At 37.7% G+C, this 18,639-nt stretch overlaps 2 protein-coding genes across 2 annotated transcripts; one reads left to right on the top strand and one right to left on the bottom strand.

Annotated features, from left to right (window-relative positions):
- Nucleotides 1–2,456: 2,456 nt before the first annotated feature.
- LOC134203514 (uncharacterized) lies at nt 2,457–5,495 on the top strand. Its single transcript, XM_062678372.1, has 4 exons — nt 2,457–2,590; nt 2,649–2,901; nt 5,066–5,267; nt 5,338–5,495. The coding sequence occupies exons 1-4, from the start codon at nt 2,496–2,498 to the stop codon at nt 5,493–5,495; spliced, it is 708 nt and encodes a 235-aa protein (XP_062534356.1). The 5' UTR covers nt 2,457–2,495.
- On the bottom strand, nt 5,445–12,250 carry LOC134203515 (uncharacterized). The gene is made up of 4 exons (XM_062678373.1): nt 11,999–12,250; nt 11,679–11,932; nt 11,453–11,622; nt 5,445–5,559 (listed from the first exon to the last, which is right to left on the bottom strand). Exons 1-4 carry the CDS (start codon nt 12,204–12,206, stop codon nt 5,544–5,546), a joined length of 648 nt encoding a protein of 215 aa, XP_062534357.1. The 5' UTR covers nt 12,207–12,250; the 3' UTR covers nt 5,445–5,543.
- Nucleotides 12,251–18,639: the final 6,389 nt, after the last annotated feature.

Raw genomic sequence — 18,639 nt, 5'->3', positions numbered from 1 at the left:
ACTGGAGTACGGAGCCCAGATTTACGGAAATGCAGCGCAAACCAACCTGAAAAAACTTCAAACGGTACAAAACAGCTATCTGCGGAGTGCTATGCGATACCTCAAGTCAACTCCAATCCACGTTATGATGGCCGAAAGTGGACAACTGCCGCTAGAAGCCAGACGAGAATGGATGGCATTGAAGGAAATACTCAAAAGTACTTTCCACAGCAATCAACTACAACCATTTGTGAACAAAGCCATTCAGACTGGTACGGGAAATGGGTCATTTTTCTCCGAAATCGCTATCAAGTATACTCATATCGTATGCCAAATGCATCACAAAGACCCGGAAATAGCCTTCATCAGCAGACGCCAATACTCGCAACGCCACTTACCCAGGTACATCCACCAGGAACTATTCCAAGAACAGAACCGCAAGCACGAGTACAGCCAACATTTTTGGAAGCAAAAGTTCCTGGAAGTAAAAAACAATAAATACCAAGACTACAGGCACCTGTACAAGAATGCCTCTGAAACATCGTCTGGAACTGGATTTGCCGTCTACGACAGCTCGGACCAAAATACAATCGCAGAAAAAATTATCAACAATTTCTCAATTACAAACGCAGAGCTACTAGGCATTCTAACAGCCGCACAAACCATCCACACCAAGGACTTCAAGAAGACGATCATCTTTACCGACTTGCGGGGAGCCGTTCAAACCATCCTCATCAAATCCAAAACACTAAACAACTATGTAGCATGGGAAGTGAAAAAGATCATGATGGAAGATAGAGCACGGACCACAGCACTGCAGTGGATACCAAGCCACCAAGGAATAAAATGAAAAGGCAGACGAAACTGCAGTTCAAGCTACACAAGGTAATCAAACGAAGTTTTACTCACTCACCCTAGCGGATACCATCCGGCTAGGCAAAGCAGAAATATGGGAAGACTGGAAAACGGATTACAGAAGAATCTCAGAAGAAAAGGGAACCTGGCACTTCAGTTTGATGAACGAACCTACGGACAAAATATGGAGTCGCGAATTAAATCTCAATACGGAAGAAAAATGATAATTGGCCGAATTAGAACGAGACACACGAATACGAAGGAAAGGAGATACAAGTGGGGACTCGAACTAGATGAAAACTGTGACTGGTGCGACGAACCGGAAGATCTTTGCCACCTCCTTTACTACTGCCCAAAGCACAATGCTGAACGTGCGGAATATACAGTACTGGAATACTGCAAACCCCTAATCAACATTCTCTCCGAGAACAACGAACAAGACCTACGGGAAATTGTATCATTTCTTAAAGCAACTAAACTACACATCTGCAGCCGAATTCCGGTCAAAAAATCTCTTGAAAGAAAAGAAATTCTCGAAGAGATTTTCAAAATTTTCTTATTTTGGAATTCCGATGAAAGTGTGGAAGAAATTTTTTGACAGATGAAAAAGAAAACGAGAATTTAAATTTCTTCCAAAGTTTTGTGGGAGAAATTCGATAAGAGATTTTTCTGGGATGAAATTTGAAGGCATAAATGTGTCTTTACTTCCCCTAATGAGTCTGAAATAATGTGGAAAATATTCTTGGTTCCATCCATTGTACGTAATTTCCACTCACGATACATACTCATGCAATGGCAAGCATAGAAAAGCTTCCAATACATAACTATGGAAATGCTAAACAGAACGCTAAGTTAAAAATCAGGCCAAACTCCAGTTGGAATGTAGTGCCATTGTAAGAGAAGAAGAATCGAGTTTGATTATTTGATTACAATCTTATCAAGGCAAACATTCCAAAACAACCAAATTCTTTAAATATGTATCATGGTTTGTGCACAACCAACTATCACAATAAAAAGTACACAGATTTCAAAAACAAAGCTAGAGCTAAGCTAAAGCTAAGCTAAAGCTAAGCTAAAGCTAAGCTATAGCTACGCTGAAGCTAAGCCAAATGTTAATGTTTAGGTATATTCAAGGCAATGAAATTAGAGCATTCGTTATTTTCAGACAGTTAGAAATCACAACAATGTTGCTGTTACTGCATATTTCCATCACTATATTGAATACTCCCTTCATTATTTCGGTAACAATAAGCGAAAGCAAGTTTTATTTTCGATATGAGGATGTTTTGAACAATCAGTGTGCAAATAGTTGTCAAAAGACATCTAGTGGAAAATATGAGAACTAATATTTTTCTTCGCACGAAATTTTAGTTTTTTTCTTTCTCTTCAGTCTATCGGAATGCGGTATGAAGAGAAGACATTTTTGGAAAGAGAAAGAGAAATTATGAATCTCTTTTTATAAAGAAATTTTTCAATTTTTTCTTGAACCTTCGGAATTCGGCTGCTGAACACCACCCTCAAAACAACGACGGACACCAAACCACGATAACCGAAATGGCGAGATGGACCATGATTGGTCCCAGCCGTCTGTCAACAGACACCACAAAGAAAAAAAAAAAAATGTTCAGAATATGTTTTTCAGTATTTAAATAGCAACAGTAATGCATTCAAACAAAAAAACCGTAAAAGAATTGCGTGGAGAGCTAGTGACACTGGGTGCAAAAATAACCGGGAATAAAAATGTTCTCGAGAAAAGGTGAAACTGGAAATAATTATTTTTTTATTGCTACTGTCTACATACATATATTTTTTAGGCTTGAAAATTGGAGAAAACATAATCTCAGCTCGTCTTTGGTTGTTGCTCAACCTATACCAGCTGTTGATGAGACAGTGATTGAAGACGTGAAGAAATTTGATGCTATTGAGAATCTCCCGGCCGATGAATGCAAGTGGCTTACGTTTGAAATTATCAGAGGATATTTCAACGAACGTGGTGCTTTAAACAGTTTTAAAGAAGGCCGGAAACTACATGTGGCAAATCATTTGAGGAAAATTGGATTTGGAAGGGTATGTAAAGTTTCTTTTGGTTCAATTAATATGTGAGTTTCTATTTTCGTGTGCAATGCAAACTTTCCCCGCCTGGGTGGAAAGTTTTATCTGTTTCCATAGACATTAGAGTATTAGTTACATTAGAGTAGAGTGGGGCAAGAGTGCGCGTGGGGTAAGAGTACGTTTTCGATTTTTTGAAGTAATAAAAAAAGATAAACTTGCAGCACTGCATCAGTTTGACAGGTATTCTGGCCAACTATTATCATGTGTAATTGTAAACGATTCGAATAAACAACGAGGGAGATATGGAGTTAGATAATTTTTTGGTCATTTTGCTAAAAATAATTTGGTTTCCGCAACTAGTATTTCATTACCATATATACGTTCAACCAGGTGAACATTATACTTTTTCAATAATCTAATGTATAGAGTACTTTATGGTGCAGAACACCAATCCAATTGATTTTCCAAGAAGTCAAAAGCATTACTTGAATATTTTTTGGGACTGTGGGGTAAAAGTACGCAGGAACCGGTGGGGCAAGAGTACGCATATGAATCTTCATGTTCTGATGTCAAACCCGTATCTCCGGCCGAAATAAGACTTCTTCCAAAGCGAAAAGATCCACAACTAAGAAAAAAGGGACAGAAATCGAAATTATAACAAGTTTTTAGGATAAGTTGAAGTAATTCAGTGTTAGAAAGGACTTAGCGAACCAAGCACTGAAGCGAAATAATGAAATTGTATTAGGACTTGTTGTACACCTACACATAGTACGAAAACACAATTTCATCTAAATGATAATTTCATTTAATCAAAAGAAACATTCATAAATTACGCAACGTTTATCTGGGAGGGGTTGCGAGATGTATGACGATCCATATATTTTTTAGAGGATTCATACAAAAAGTATAATATAGGGGGAGGGGTGATGAAATAGCCAAATTTTACCTTATGTGATTGGTGGACTTTCTTTAAGGATAATTCCTTTGTATGCGCCACGTGAAACCTGATATATATTTTTACCTCTGTAGTTTTTTATATATACAAAAAAAACAATGGTTTTTCGTATGAAAGTGCACATTTTTAGGACCCCCTCCCCTTTAAGAGTTACGTAATCTTTAAACATTCCCTAATATATGCTCATTAAACATCAATCAAATGTTATTAACTCTTATTTGTGTTAATATATAATTAAAGCACATGATTGGATAAATGCGTACTCTTACCCCACCCGATGCGCACTTTTACCCCACCGGTGGGGTAAGAGTGCGTTTTTCACTTGTCTTGCAATAAGGGTTCTACTAAAATGAATCTCAATAATTTCAATATTTTTTCCACTGGGTAACATAAAGGAAGAGTATATGAATCATCGACACTGATTTGATATGCAGAAGCTTGCTTTATAAGGGCCACATGTTCGATTGAAAACTAGATGCGTACTCTTGCCCCACTCTACTCTATATACGGATACATAAGTGGTAAGCATCTAATAACTAGGGAAATGCTCAATCAATACAAAGATATGAGGGAGCGGTATTCCAGTTATGAAATGCGATGTCGGGGGTGGTGCCTATAGACACTATAGGTTCCATAGACGAGCGGAGGAACGGTTGGGTCATTTCGATTAAGTGTGTTTTTTCCACTTTTTCAGTGTACCACGTGAATTTGACGTCACACGCTCCGTTGCTTGGATTGCAATCGTGACGTCATGCTCGTTTGGCTACACTAACTGATAGTTCATTTGGCTACACTCGCGACTCGCCTTCGCCTTCCGGCCTCAGCTCATCTATGGAACCTATAGTGGCTATAGTGGTGCCCAAATGGTTCGATTCCCTATATTCACTATCCGGTTTTGCCTTTCTCGTATACTAAGTATACGATAAATTGGAAAAAATCAAATTCGGAATTTTTTTTTTTTCAAAGACTGCGGAAATGTATTTTAATGAACGCAAATAAAATGTGAATTTATGGAAATGACCGAATCTATCTCCCTAAAGTGCAATTTTGACCTCTCTTATGAGTTTTTCTTGTTACTCTTATGTGTTTTCTTATTTTATAATATGTTCGCGAGAAAGGCACCAACACCGCTAGGTGGATTATTCTGGGTTTTTATAAATGGTTTTCAGTACTGATATTGATTACTTATAAATAATAAAACTATTTAAACTATCTTGATTTCAGACATCTGTGGGGAATATTCAAATTCGATGTTATTGTAAGGCAGCAATGAAGAAGAGTGTCCTATATCAAGTAATTGTTGAGCTCGCAATTTCAAAAGTTATCGCAAAATGTAACTGTACATGCCCTGCAGGTCGAGGGAATTCAGCGGCTTGTAAGCATGCAGGTGCTCTTTTGCTTTGTTTGGAATGCTACTTAGAAACCGGTAATATTTTTTTTCCTTTTAGTTGAATGCAATAAATTTATTTGTTAAATATTCTAGGAACTATTTTCAGTGGGGCATCCTGTACTTCTGAGTTGCAGCAGTGGCATAAGCCACCCAAGCTTGAGGACGAACGTCTGTCGGAAACACCAATCCATGAATTATTCGGTACAAAAAATGCTACTACTTCAGGTCAAATTGGTTCTGGTTACGGCCCTAGTGCTGAATTAACTAAATTCGCTGTAGATGCCTCCATTAATTACGGGATGCACACTAGTTTTAACAGTAATCGAGCCTGCAATATGATAGCATATTTTCACGATCATGACTATGTAACAGCACCGTTTGAGGATTACGTTAATTCGATCAACACTGTTTCTGTAGAACAAATTGATATTATTGAGAAACAAACAATGGAGCAATCTGGGTCTCCCCTGTGGGTTGAGCATCGTAAATCTAGATTGACCGCATCCAACATACACAGTGTCATAACCGCAATGGAAACAAGCGAGAAAACTACCAGGCCGATTAGTACAGCACCATCAAAAAAAAATTTTGAAGATCTTAGTAGGTTTCATTTGCCACAGTTAGCGTGGGGAAGAGATAAAGAAGATATTGCGTTCAACATAATTAGGGATTCTCATATGGACTACAACTTTGAAAAATGTGGATTATTTATAGACAAGAAACGAAACTATCTAGCTGGTTCACCTGACGGAATAAGTAAATGTCGTAAAATATTATTAGAAATTAAGGCTCCGTACAGTGTCAGAAATCAACCACCATCGAGTGCATCGTGTTGGGATAAGGAAGGTAAACTAAGAAGACGACATCCGTATTATTCACAAATTCAATATCAAATGTTTATCACTAATGCAGCATCTTGCATATTTGCCGTTTATACTCTCGAGGGAATTAAAACAGAAAAAATAGGTTATGACCACCAATACATATTATCAACAATTGATCGTATTGACAAGTACTACAAACATGTTTTTTGTGAACAATATTGTATAAAGTTCGGTGTTAAGATCAGCTGATTACTACATACAAATAAAAACACGTAAGAAACATTTTTTTTTGTTTTTTTCCTGTTTAGTTTCCTTGAGGAAGTTTTTTCAAGAATTTCTCCGAAAGTACTTCCAGGAATACCTCCAACTTTTCCTCCAGAATATCTCCCGTAGATCCTCCAAAAATTTCTTCGATTGTGCTTCCAGAAATTCCTCCCGAAGTTCCTCCAGGAAGTCCTTAGAAAGTTTCTTTAGAAATTCCTCCGCAAGTTCCTCCAGAAGTTACCTGTGAAGTTCTGGGATTACTTCAAGAATAAATTCGAATGTTCCTCCGGGAGTTCATCCAGAAATTTCTCCAGAAGTTCCTCCAGGAATTCTTCCGGAAGCTCCTTCAGAAATTCCTCCGGAAGATCCTCAAGGATTTTTCCCGGAAGTTTCTCCAGCAACTCCTCCAGAGGTTACCTGTATGTTCCTTCAGGTATTCCTCCAGGAATACATTCGAAAGCTCCTCCTCGAACTAATTCTTAAGTTCCTCCAGCAACTCATCCAGATTTTACCTCCAGGAATTATTTTGGAAGGTCCTCTAGTCCTCCAGGAACTCCTCCGAAAGCTCATCCATAAATGTCTCCACAAGTTCCTTCAAAAAGTCCCTGGGAAGTTCCTCCACGACCCAGTAAACCACACATCGTATAACAAACAGCAAATAAAGTCGGATTTGCGTCCATTAAAAACTTAAATCGCACTGCATATCAAAATTTATCAGTTTATTGTCGACAAATATTGTATTGAACGTATCATATACGATATTTTTTACCATAGTGAAAATCAATCGTAATTGTGTAAATAAAAACTCATAATGACTTATATTCCTTGTAATATCCTATATCAGTGCGAATGAATGTCTACGTGAATCGTAATACAATCGAAACCACTTCAGTCCAAGTGGCTTGCAGAAGTTTCAAGCAGTTGTAAAGATATAAATTGTTAAAGATATAAAATGTTGGACCAAAATCCGACTCACTTCAAGATGTGCACTATGGTGCCGTGGTAGAGTATCCGCCTGCAGATTCAAATATCACATGTTGGAGACTTGGTGCTGGTAAGATTTATTTTTATTTTTTATATTTTAATGTTTAATCGTAATACTGTTCGTATGATGTCAGGAAAAATCGTGAAATAAAACTCATATGTATCTATATCGCCTCCGCTTTGGTACGTATATAGCCATTCTGTGCATTATATACGATTTAGTTGGTTCTTATATAACAACCTATATCAAGAGTTATAGGTACCAATATGTTGACTGGGAAATTCCTTCGTAAGTTCCTGCAGCAATTCCTCCAGAAGTTACGTGTATTTTTTTTCAGGAATTCGTCCATGAATACATTTGAATGTTCCTCCGGAAGATCCACAAGCAATTCCAACAGGAATTAATTTCGAAGTTCCTCAAGGAATTTATTTAGAAGTTCCTCCAAGAATTCCTCCGCCAGTTCCTCCAGGAATTCCTCCGGAAGTTACCTGTAAAATCCTACAAGGATTCTTTCAAGAATACATTTGAATGTTCCTCCGGGAGTTCCTCCAGCAAGAGATGTTATCTATTTTAAAAATGGCTCATGCCTTATTTGATATATTAAACCAAATTCCGTTCCAGGTCATCCAAGAATTCCCTGAAGTATAGGTCTTGAGGTCTACCCGTGTAACCGAAGGGCTGTTATCTCTTTTTTTTAAATGGTTCATGCCCTATATGATCAATTAATTCAAACTCAATATGCCTAATCCAATGCAATATGCCTGAAGTTTTAATCAAATGGTTTGCCGAATCAACCAAGGCTTCTATGATGTCCCCAGCCGCGGTAACAACCCAATTATGTCCTCCGAGTATTTTTCTTTCATTTGCATCTTAAATCCAGACATATAAGATGTTGTAAGATCTCCAAATCGTCCTGGAGTTTGGATCAAATGATCTAAAGAATCAACCAAGGCTTCCATGATGTCCCCAGCCGCAGGTTCAACCCAATTATATTCTTCAAGCATTTTTCTTTCACTTCCAGGTATATGAGATGTTGTAAGATCTTCAAATTGTCCTGGAGTTTGAATCAAATGGTCCAATGAATCAACCAAGGCCTACATGATTCCCTCAGCCGCAACCATTTGGTTCAAACTCCAGGACAATTTCAACATCTAATATGCTAAAATTTGAGACGCAAGTAAAAGACTAATACTCAGAACACAAAATTGGGTCGACATCGCGGCTGGAGACATCGTGAAAGCCTTGTTTGATTCGGTAGACCATTTAATTTAAACTCCAGGACAATTTGGAGATATTGAAACATCTCATATGTCTGGATTAGAGACGAAAATGAAAGACAAATCCTCGGAGGACATAATTGAGTTGATACCAAGGCTTGGGACATCATGAAGGCTTTGATTGATTCGATAAACCATGTAATTCAAACTTCAGGACAATTTGGAGATCTTACAACATCTCATATGCCTGTATTTGAGACGTAAGTGAAAGACTAATACTCAGAAGACAAAATTAGGTTGACACCGTGGTTGGGGACATCGTGGAAGCCTTGCTTGATTCGGTAGACCTTTTGATTCAAACTCCAGGACAATTTGAAGATCTTAAGACATCTCATATATCTGGACTTGAGACGCAAGTGAAAGACAAATACCGCGACTGAGGACATCATGAAAACCTTGGTTGATTCATTAGATAAATGGTCTCCAGGACAATTTGGAGATTTTTCAACACCTCATATGTTTTGTTTTGAGACGCAAGTGAAGGGCACATCCTCGGAAGACATAATTGAATTGACACCACGGCTTGGGACATCATGCAGGCTTTGGTTGACTTGATAGACCATTTGATTTAAACACCAGGACAATTTAGAGACCTTACAACATCTCATATGCCTGTATTTGAGAATGAGAGGTAAGTGAAAGACTAATACTCGGAAGACAAAATTGGGTTGACATCGCGGCTGGGGACTTCGTGGAAGCCTTTGTTTATTCGGTAGATCATTTGATTAAACCCCCCCCCCAGGACAATTTAGAGATCTTATAACATCTCACATGCCTGGATTTGGAGAGATCTTACAATACCTCATGTAAAACGCAAGTGAATATATTTAAAATATCCAACGATCAATTAAGTGAAATACTAGAAATTTTAGGAAAAATTCTTTTTACGTCACATTCGGTTTACGTCCCCCCATAAGTGACGTAAAAAGAGGGTTGAGTAACTTCAATCGGTCGCAATAGAAATTTCTTTCAAAGCTTCTTCAGGAATTCCTCTTGGAATCCATTCGAAAGTTCCTCTGGAAGCTAATGCATGAATACGGATTTCTGAAAAAACCGACAAGGTTTGTCAAAGCGACGTTGAAGCGGGCAATATGCCGGTGACGGAGGAGCGGGTGCCTTCACGAATCTCTCTGAAACGTGCAGAGGGTTACGACAAAGTGATGAACTTGCCTTGTGATGGTGCCTGCTATTCTCCTTCGATTTGTGACGGTTAACACTAAAATAAGAGATTGACACGAGTGGTACAATTTTCACGAAATCCGTTCAGCAACCCTAACTTTGAAAAAATGGAGGAAGCCTACACCGAACTGAAGAGCGAAGCTGAGCAGATCGAACTATTTATCAACACATTGAAGACGAAGTACATAATAGGAAGAAGCCCAAGAGAGGACAACATTAGCCATACATCATGAATTATTTGGACTCACTGGTAACCTATCAGCAAAGAAGTTTAGTGGTCCATCATGGCAGGAAATCTCTAATCCAATCCTGACTGCGGTGGGCCGAGTACGTTGCCAGAATGTCGAACAATAATCCGGTGATAATAGTTCTAAATAGCGATCTGACGGCCACAATAAGGCGTGCGCAGCGAGCAAGGTGGATCGATCAGGTGAAAGACGATTTGCGGACCTTTCGTAAACTGCGCGGTTGGTACACGTGCAAGCAAGAACCGAGCTGAAATCACTAGCTGCATAAAGTGTACAAGGAAAAATCGCTGAAGGCGAATGTCAGAAAGGGAAAAAGGGAAAACAAATGTCGAAACAACATTATATTCAATAATAAACAAAATATTTACAGTAATATAAATATAAATCACAAACTTAACTACATTAACTGTTTAGATGTGAAACTCCTTTACAAATCGGTCTCTTAAAGTTAGTTAATTTGAATATGACATTAACTATTTTATTTGCAAAAGGAAATAAACATCTACTAATTCTTTGAGTAAGGATACGATTATCCTTAGTTAATCCAATTAATCGTTCGACCTCTACTCTACGACTAGCTATGGCTCGCGTGTTTGCCACTTCTGCTTCAGAAAGTTGGTCACCTTTCTTCATAGGAGGTTTGTTTAAAATAATGCCTTTCTCTTCCATTACACTATTACTTTCAAATCCTCTATCAGCCAGCACATAATCCCCGGTTTCCAGCAGATTCAAAAATCCGGATTTATTCACTATCATATCATCGGTTGCTGAACCGCCAAATAATTGGCTCACAAATATAATAAGGCCATTTTCATCAATGGCAACCATAACCTTAAATGTATTGCGATGTTTGTATGTAGACCAAGTTATCTGTTGTTTCAATACATCAGATGGTTTATCGATCATGAATTCTGAGCAGTCAATTACAGCTCTATACAAATTTTCTCCTTTCGCACCTAGATTCCAAAAATCAATGGAATTTACAGTTTTATAAAGCAGATCGAGCCAGAACTTGAAAATTCTACTGATCATCTGATCAGAAACACGAAACATAATTCCTAAAAATTTATAGTCAGAATTCAACCTAAATTTAATAAGTGTAATCAATAATTGATTTTTAATACTAATTGAACTGCATGGCCAGTTTGCTTCATTGCATTTAGACGCTAGGCAATAAATGTACGCGAATTGGTTTTCATCGTACCCTGTCAAATAATGCAGTTCATCCTGCGTGATATATTCAACGTTGACGGATGGCCCGAGAGACTGGAAGGGATGATAATTCTTTGTTCGAACTTTTTGTTCACAATTATCTTCATCATTGATCGAATAACTATTTGGTTCACATGAAGAATCTAGAGCTGAGTGCTCAAGATCAATCATGATTTGATCACCATCATCCTTCACGTTGGAAATTATCATTTCTCCAACACAGTATTCGTACCCTGAATCTAGTTCTTCCATGCTACCTACATCGCAAAGTTCAAGGTGCACTGACGAGTATAATTCATCCAATGGTACACCTTCGACATTCGGTGTCACATAAGTGTCATCATCAGAACATTTGGAATGAGAGGTCTTGTCACGAAAATCACGTACATACGATTCGATGCACTGAAACATAATCCAACCGTTTACAAAATGAAACTAAAGATAAAAAGAGAGTTTACCTCGATAGACTTTCGTTTCTTCTGTGGTTCATCTTGTGGTGTTTCTAGCGGTATAGGGTCTCTGCTTCTTTTTGAGTTCTCTTCACCATATGTGACTGCTATACCTTGAGTATAACAATCAATATCCGACCCAGCAAAAAATGTAACATCTGTTTGTACTCCCACTGATCTGTAGCATAAACGCAGGTTCTCTTGCACATTCGACCATATGATGTCTGGACAAGCAGTGCGTGCTAGTCTCGTAAACGAATTCCCTGGATGTAATGTATTAACATGCTTAAATAACAAATTCTTCCAAAATATGCTTATTAAACACTCACCATTTGGGTAAACGGTAGTTTCATATTGATGGTTGCTGAAGTGCTGGCTACATACGCGGGCAGCCAGGATATTTTCTGGAATTTTATCCGGTGCTAGAACGGACAACCACGCTGAGAGCTTGTCAGGATCTTTTGGAAATGAGTGCAGAATGATTTTCTGTGGCGACTCGTGCCGTTTAGAACCACAAATGCAGCAGAAATTTGCCATTTATGAGCACAATTTTTTAAAAAGAATAACAAAATTATTTATGATTCGAGTTTGTTTTGGTCGCTAACTGTCAAAATATCAACCACTTTTAAGCTATGAGAAAGGCCTATGCAGAATCTGTTAATCTAGCTATCTTCGGCGTTATATGATAATATTGAATTTAGCTTAAAAAGTTCGAAGAAAAAGGTTAGAATTTTATTATTTTCAATAGTTTAGATCATCTAATTTAAACATGTTTGAAAAATAACGATGATTTTTGAAAAAAATATTAAAAGGAATACTCCTTTTTTTTATTGGTCATCGATACATTGTCGCCATCTGTGATGAATAGAGGAAAGTTTTTCTAATTCTTCAAAATTCTAGTAGATGGCGTGCTGCTGTCCTCCTAGCGGTATATTCATGCAAATGTTGCATAAATTGATCAATAGGAGATCGTCAGTTGCGTTTTAGCAAAAATTCCGCTTGAGGCCCTTTCTAAATATTTTAACAACAGCCACTACACCTGACGGTATAATTGCAACATTTCCATTATCAGGCGACAGGTGGTGTTGCTGTGTGTTTGTATCAATGTAATATTGCATATACACTAGTGACATCTGCTGTTCGATATCGTAAGCTTTCAATGTTCCTTCCACACACACGAGGTGGAGATCAGTCTTGAAGAAATTGAAAGTATACAGCTAGAATTTAGTATGGAGGTACAATGAAATCTCTTTTATTGTTTAGAACTGTAAAACAAGTCATGGGAACAAAAAATCTAAAAATTATTTGTTGTTTTTTGACCTAGGTTTCATATTGATGCGATGCGTAGTTGATGAGAACGGATGATTTGTCCATACAAGGAAATTCATTTTACTTTAAATGTTGTGGCGCCATCTCGTTCAAACAGCACCTTTGTCTTTGCCTTATTGGGAACTGATTGCAAAATCTGTCAATTTTGAAAAATGACTTTTTTCTACTGTCTGAAGGTTTAGTACCTTAGTAAACAATTATAACTATATTAAAATAACTCACTCATAACAACCATATAGCATGATTTAAATATGTCATAAAGCTGCATCCGTGATTATTATTGAATGTAGTTACACCATCCTTGTGTAACAAGGCAATGATTCGAATAGGACGAGACCAGTGGCATTCTAGCTAAAATTCCGCTTGAGGCCCTTTCAAATCATTTCAACAACACTTGTACACCTGCTGGTATAAATTGCGATATTGACACTACCAAGCGAGAGGTGGCGATGCTTTGTTTTTATATCAATGTAATTTTACATATACAGCAGTGACAACTGTCGTTGAATAGCGTAAGTTTTGAATGTTACTTTTGTACACTCTAGGTGGAGAGCAGTCATAAAGAAATTTGTAGTAAACCCAGGCTACTGTCATGCTATTGTTTAGCCCATCGCCAAATCGTAGCCAGGATGTCCCGGGCACAAATATTTTTTTCATACTACTTTTCAATGATGACAGCGGTCTATGTCTATTGATGATGATGACACCGCGCTTGTCACAGGGTCGAGTAAACCGCTTGATTTTAGTATGGAGCAGTAATCAGATCTCATTTATTATTTAAAGTTGCAAAATGCAATAGGGATATAAAAAATCAGAAAAAAATTTGAAGCTTTTCTACCTACGTCACATATCGCTGTGATGTGTAGTTAGTGAGAACGGGTGATTTGTCCATACAAGAAAATTCATTTTACTACAAATGTTGTGGCGCCATCTCTTTCAACCAGCACCTTTGGCCCTGTCCTATTGAAAGAAAAAAAACAGTGTCGGCTGAAAAATAGTATTTAATACTTTACCAATAAATATTTCTTGTTTACAGTGAATTTGGTGAAAAACAATTCTTTTAGCCTTAGCCCATACAGGAAAAATTATGTTTTTTTTCCAAAGTAAGTTTTTAATAGTGATGTTTTACCAATCAATTGAGCTCTACAAACGCAGTATGATCGTTTTTCAAAATCATCTGTTGTGGGAATGGTGATTTGTATCACGGAGAAATGACGATGAATTGATATTTTTTTTCCTCCCATATTACGTTTGTTATTGAAAAAGATTCCGACACAAATTGATAATCAAAAATACGAGTCCTCTTTAAAACATTTATTTTTGTTCTACCAGAAAAGAAGTAATGTAAATATATGAACTCAAGCATGTACAAATAATGGGGTTGTCAGTAAAATTCGATCACGGTTGTCAACCGTATCGAATGAAAGATCACAGCGAACGAAGCGTTACAATATCCAGCGATTGTCGGCGGAACAACATCAACGATGTATGGGAGGCGATCCATGGAGCGGTGAGCACAACAGCACGAGAAGTGGTAGGCACTGCACAGAGGCGACCCAGGACGGGTTGGTTCGATGTGGAGTGTCAGAGAGTGACAGACGAGAAGAACGTTGCCAGAAGCCGGATGTTGGTGTCGGGTACCCGATCGAATAGAGATCGGTACAAGGAAGCAAGAGCAGCCGAAAAACGAACCCACCGCAGGAAGAAAAAAGAGTACGAAGAAAAAGTTATTAGCGAGGGGCAGGAAAAAATGGAGCAGAACGATATGCGGAGGTTTTATGAGTCTCTCGCATAATTGAAAACGATTTACAGTACTCTTGTTACTGTTCATCTTCACTAAGGAATACTGTTACTAATTGTATAATAGTAGCTTTACAATGTAACTATATGTTGAAGTAGAATAAATACTATACATCATGTTTAATCCACAATACCATATGCAATAATCTCATAATTCATTGTTTATTTATACTACTTTATCTTCCATCCTTTCCATGAAAAACGATAATATACTGTAAATGACTTATAACTGATAATATCAACAACATTAAATATTGCTGTGGAATAATTATGTATCATCTGAATTTAGCTTTGTTTCCTTGCTTTCCCGCACATATATTAGAAATAATATCATCCAATGATACAAACGCGATAAGCGTTACGATGAGTGGAGTGTTTATCTTTTTATATCCCGCAGAATCAGTTTTTCCGTGTTGTTGCCATTGGTTTTGTTGTGAAAAAAAAACTGGTTGGCTAGAACCAGATTGATTTTGAATCGTTCTTTCTCCAGTTTTAAATAATTTCTCGTGCTGAAAAACAAGGGTAAGAAATGAAATTTGTATATTATGTTATAATATGATTAGATATACTCTTCATATTGAATATCCAGTGGTTGTTCTTCTGTGTATTCTGCAGGTCAGTATTGTATTCTCCTTTAATGCGGCTTCCCGGATGCTCGAGAAAAATCCCAAACAATGCCGAACTTGCTGATATAAATGTTCAATAATTTGTAAAATTAACATAATTTTTCACGGAAAACAGATGAATTTAATGTGGAAATATACAATGTGAGTGTAAAATACGAGTGTTTTTGTTTAATATGTGCAGTAATTTAGAAATGTTTCCTTCTGATGAAAGATATGGGATACGGTGCGTCATTTTTTTCATATATCATTCTATGGTTTATAAATTACAACCCATATTGTTCTTATTTGAAACACGGATTATAAATGGACCATACCACATGATGTATCACGAAAATAATGTACTGAAAAATATCCTTTTTTATACGGTAATTATACTTAACCGCCTATTACTCATATGGTCGATTTGCCAATAACAACAAACCATACTGTAAATACCATTTATGGAGAGGTTAGTGTATCTTAAATATGTACAATAAACAGAATAATAGGGTAAAAGTTTGTTATAATCATGAATGATTTGAGAAATAATCCACTTACGGTTCATGATTATGCGGGCTGTCAATGGCGTGCGGAGAAAGACAGCGCCATCTCCCATCATGTGCAACGACCAACAAGGGAATTTGCTGACAGATAAAACTGAAGTGGCTGCCACGTGGAAGCAACACTTCGAGACTTTGTTGAATGGAGGAAGTGACGGTGCATCGGTGAACAGAATAAATATTAGCGACGATGGACAAGATGTGGAGTCACCTACAGTAGATGAGGTTAAAAAAGTTCTGCACCATTTTATGTCGAAAATATGGGAAGACGAGGAAATGCCTGCTAGCTGGTTGGACGGCCTCATTTGCCCTCTCTTTAAGAAAGGGCACAGACTGGAGTGCGCCAATTATCGAGGAATAACCTTCCTTAATTCGGCGTACAAAATTATGTCCCGTATTCTGTTCAACAGATTGAGACCGCTTGAAGAGTCCTTCGTCGGTGAATACCAAGCAGGTTTTCGTGAGGGCCGATCAACGACGGATCAAATGTTTACCCTGAGACAAATCCTTGATAAATTCCGGGAGTACAACTTGCAGACACATCATCTGTTTATTGATTTCAAGGCGGCGTACGATTCAGTGAAACGGAATGAATTATGGCAAATTATGCTTGAACATGGTTTTCCGGCGAAACTGATACGGCTGATTCGTATAACGTTGGACGGATCGAAATCAAGTGTAAGGGTTGCGGATGAAATATCGACGTCATTTGTTACCTTAGATGGATTAAAGCAGGGTGATGCACTCTCGAATCTACTGTTCAATATATCGCTCGAGGGAGCGATTAGAAGAGCTAATGTGCAAAGAAGCGGTACCATTATCACAAGATCCCATATGATCCTGGGATTTGCGGACGATATCGATATTATCGGGATTGATCGCCGTGCCGTGGAAGAGGCTTTTGTGCCTTTTAAGAGGGAGACAGCGAGGATTGGACTCACGATCATTACCAGCAAAACGAAGTACATGATCGCTGGCAATCAACGTGGGTTCATTAGTGGTGGTGGTAGCGAAATGGTGCTGGATGGTAACAAATTTGTGATGGTAGTGGTAGTGGGGCCCTCCTTAGCCGTGCGGTAAGACGGGCAGCTACAAAGCAAGACCATGCTGAGGGTGGCTGGGTTCGATTCCCGGTGCCGGTCTAGGCAATTTTCGGATTGGAAATTGTCTCGACTTTCTTGGGCATAAAAGTATCATCGTGTTAGTCTCATGATATACGAATGCAAAAATGGTAACTTGGCTTAGAAACCTCGCAGGTAATAACTGTGGAAGTGCTTAATGAACACTAAACTGCGAGGCGGCTCTGTGCCAGTGTAGGGATGTAATGCCAATAAGAAGAAGGAAGAAGAAGAAGTGGTAGAAGGCCGTGTAAAAAAAAATCCGTCTAAAAACAGAATCGGGTATACTTTATATGAATAAAGACCTGTAGAATAACTGATTTTGATGTAAAAACTAAAATGTCCCCTTCCACAGGTTATGACTATAAGACGTTATTTGACTAAAAAAGGCTTGATATACCCTCTGTTACGTAAGAATTGTGTTGCAAACCCCTGACATAATATCTATTCCTTGTGTATGTGTCCAAGCTCGCCTAAGTGTTATTTTCACTGCGTTGTTGACATGCTACGATATTCAGCATATTCACCTATTGTTGTCACCTAAAGTTGAATTTTTTTGAGCTCTAAAAGTCACACATAGACGACTTTTTCGAGAAATCTAAAACAAAAAAAGTAGATAAAAAATACTGTTTTTTTAGGTACATCCTCAAAATTTGGTAAAATTGCTCTAAATCAGCCAACTTAAGAGCTACAGAAAAAGCTTTTTTTAGCAAAATGTATTGGAATAAGCTACGCTACAACTTTGTAGAGCATAACATGTCAGTATTCCGAGAAATGAAAAAAATATTGCCTAATTTTTTTTGGTAGCACCATGATGATGGCCTTACTATTTCTAACATTTTTTTGTAAAAAATATAGTTTTGGTGTAAAATGCATCTTTCCGCGTAAAACTGTATCCTGGACCATACTTCAGTGTGGTGATGTAATGCCAATAAGAAGAAGAAGCAGGCTTGATATACTTTTTAAAGAATCAATGATAAATATATTTCTACAAAACTATGTTTTATTAAAAAAAGACAGAATCACCGTTTTCGACCAGAGGTCGCACAGATTTAAAACTTAATATATAGCATTAGACAACGGACAGGACATTTATCCAACACCAAAAACTATGGTTTATCGTTCAGTTATTGATTTATTTGCATGATGAACCAAAGTTACATCCTATAGGCTAATATCAAATATACTATATTAACAATATGATTCACTCTCACGAAATTTTGGCGACACCGCATGTGGCGCCATCCGTGCCCAAAAGGATCGATACACGCTGAAACGAAACTACCCAAAATATGAGGATCGGTAAACACACACACTTCAAAATGTCATCACAACAAAAAATAGGGATGTCTTATGTTTTTTGTGCACATAATCGATTAAAGTTAATCGAATACCAACGGAAAATCAAATGTCAAAATCCAAATTTGGTAGACATTTTTTTACTAATATGTATAACAAATTAGATGTTGCGCGTTGAACCGCCGAAAATTTTCGTTTTACTATCAGTTGCATAGACGTTTTGATCAGACGTTCGACAATGCAGGCACGAATATCTCGC

Source organism: Armigeres subalbatus, unplaced genomic scaffold (assembly GCF_024139115.2).
Source record: "Armigeres subalbatus isolate Guangzhou_Male unplaced genomic scaffold, GZ_Asu_2 Contig1909, whole genome shotgun sequence".
Taxonomy (NCBI): Eukaryota; Metazoa; Arthropoda; class Insecta; order Diptera; family Culicidae; genus Armigeres; species Armigeres subalbatus.
The sequence above is the reverse complement of the archived record's forward strand: the minus strand, read 5'-3'. Positions and strand labels throughout refer to the sequence as shown.

Excerpts from the sequence above, each read along its gene's own strand:
- LOC134203514 (XM_062678372.1), top strand. The coding sequence starts at position 2,496 with ATGCATTCAAACAAAAAAACCGTAAAAGAATTGCGTGGAGAGCTAGTG. Across the intron at positions 2,591-2,648 it reads AAAAATGTTCTCGAGAAAAG|GCTTGAAAATTGGAGAAAAC; the intron begins GTGAAACTGGAA and ends TATATTTTTTAG. Across the intron at positions 5,268-5,337 it reads GGAATGCTACTTAGAAACCG|TGGGGCATCCTGTACTTCTG; the intron begins GTAATATTTTTT and ends AACTATTTTCAG.
- LOC134203515 (XM_062678373.1), bottom strand. The coding sequence starts at position 12,206 with ATGGCAAATTTCTGCTGCATTTGTGGTTCTAAACGGCACGAGTCGCCA. Across the intron at positions 11,933-11,998 it reads AACTACCGTTTACCCAAATG|GGAATTCGTTTACGAGACTA; the intron begins GTGAGTGTTTAA and ends CATTACATCCAG. Across the intron at positions 11,623-11,678 it reads AGAAACGAAAGTCTATCGAG|TGCATCGAATCGTATGTACG; the intron begins GTAAACTCTCTT and ends ATTATGTTTCAG.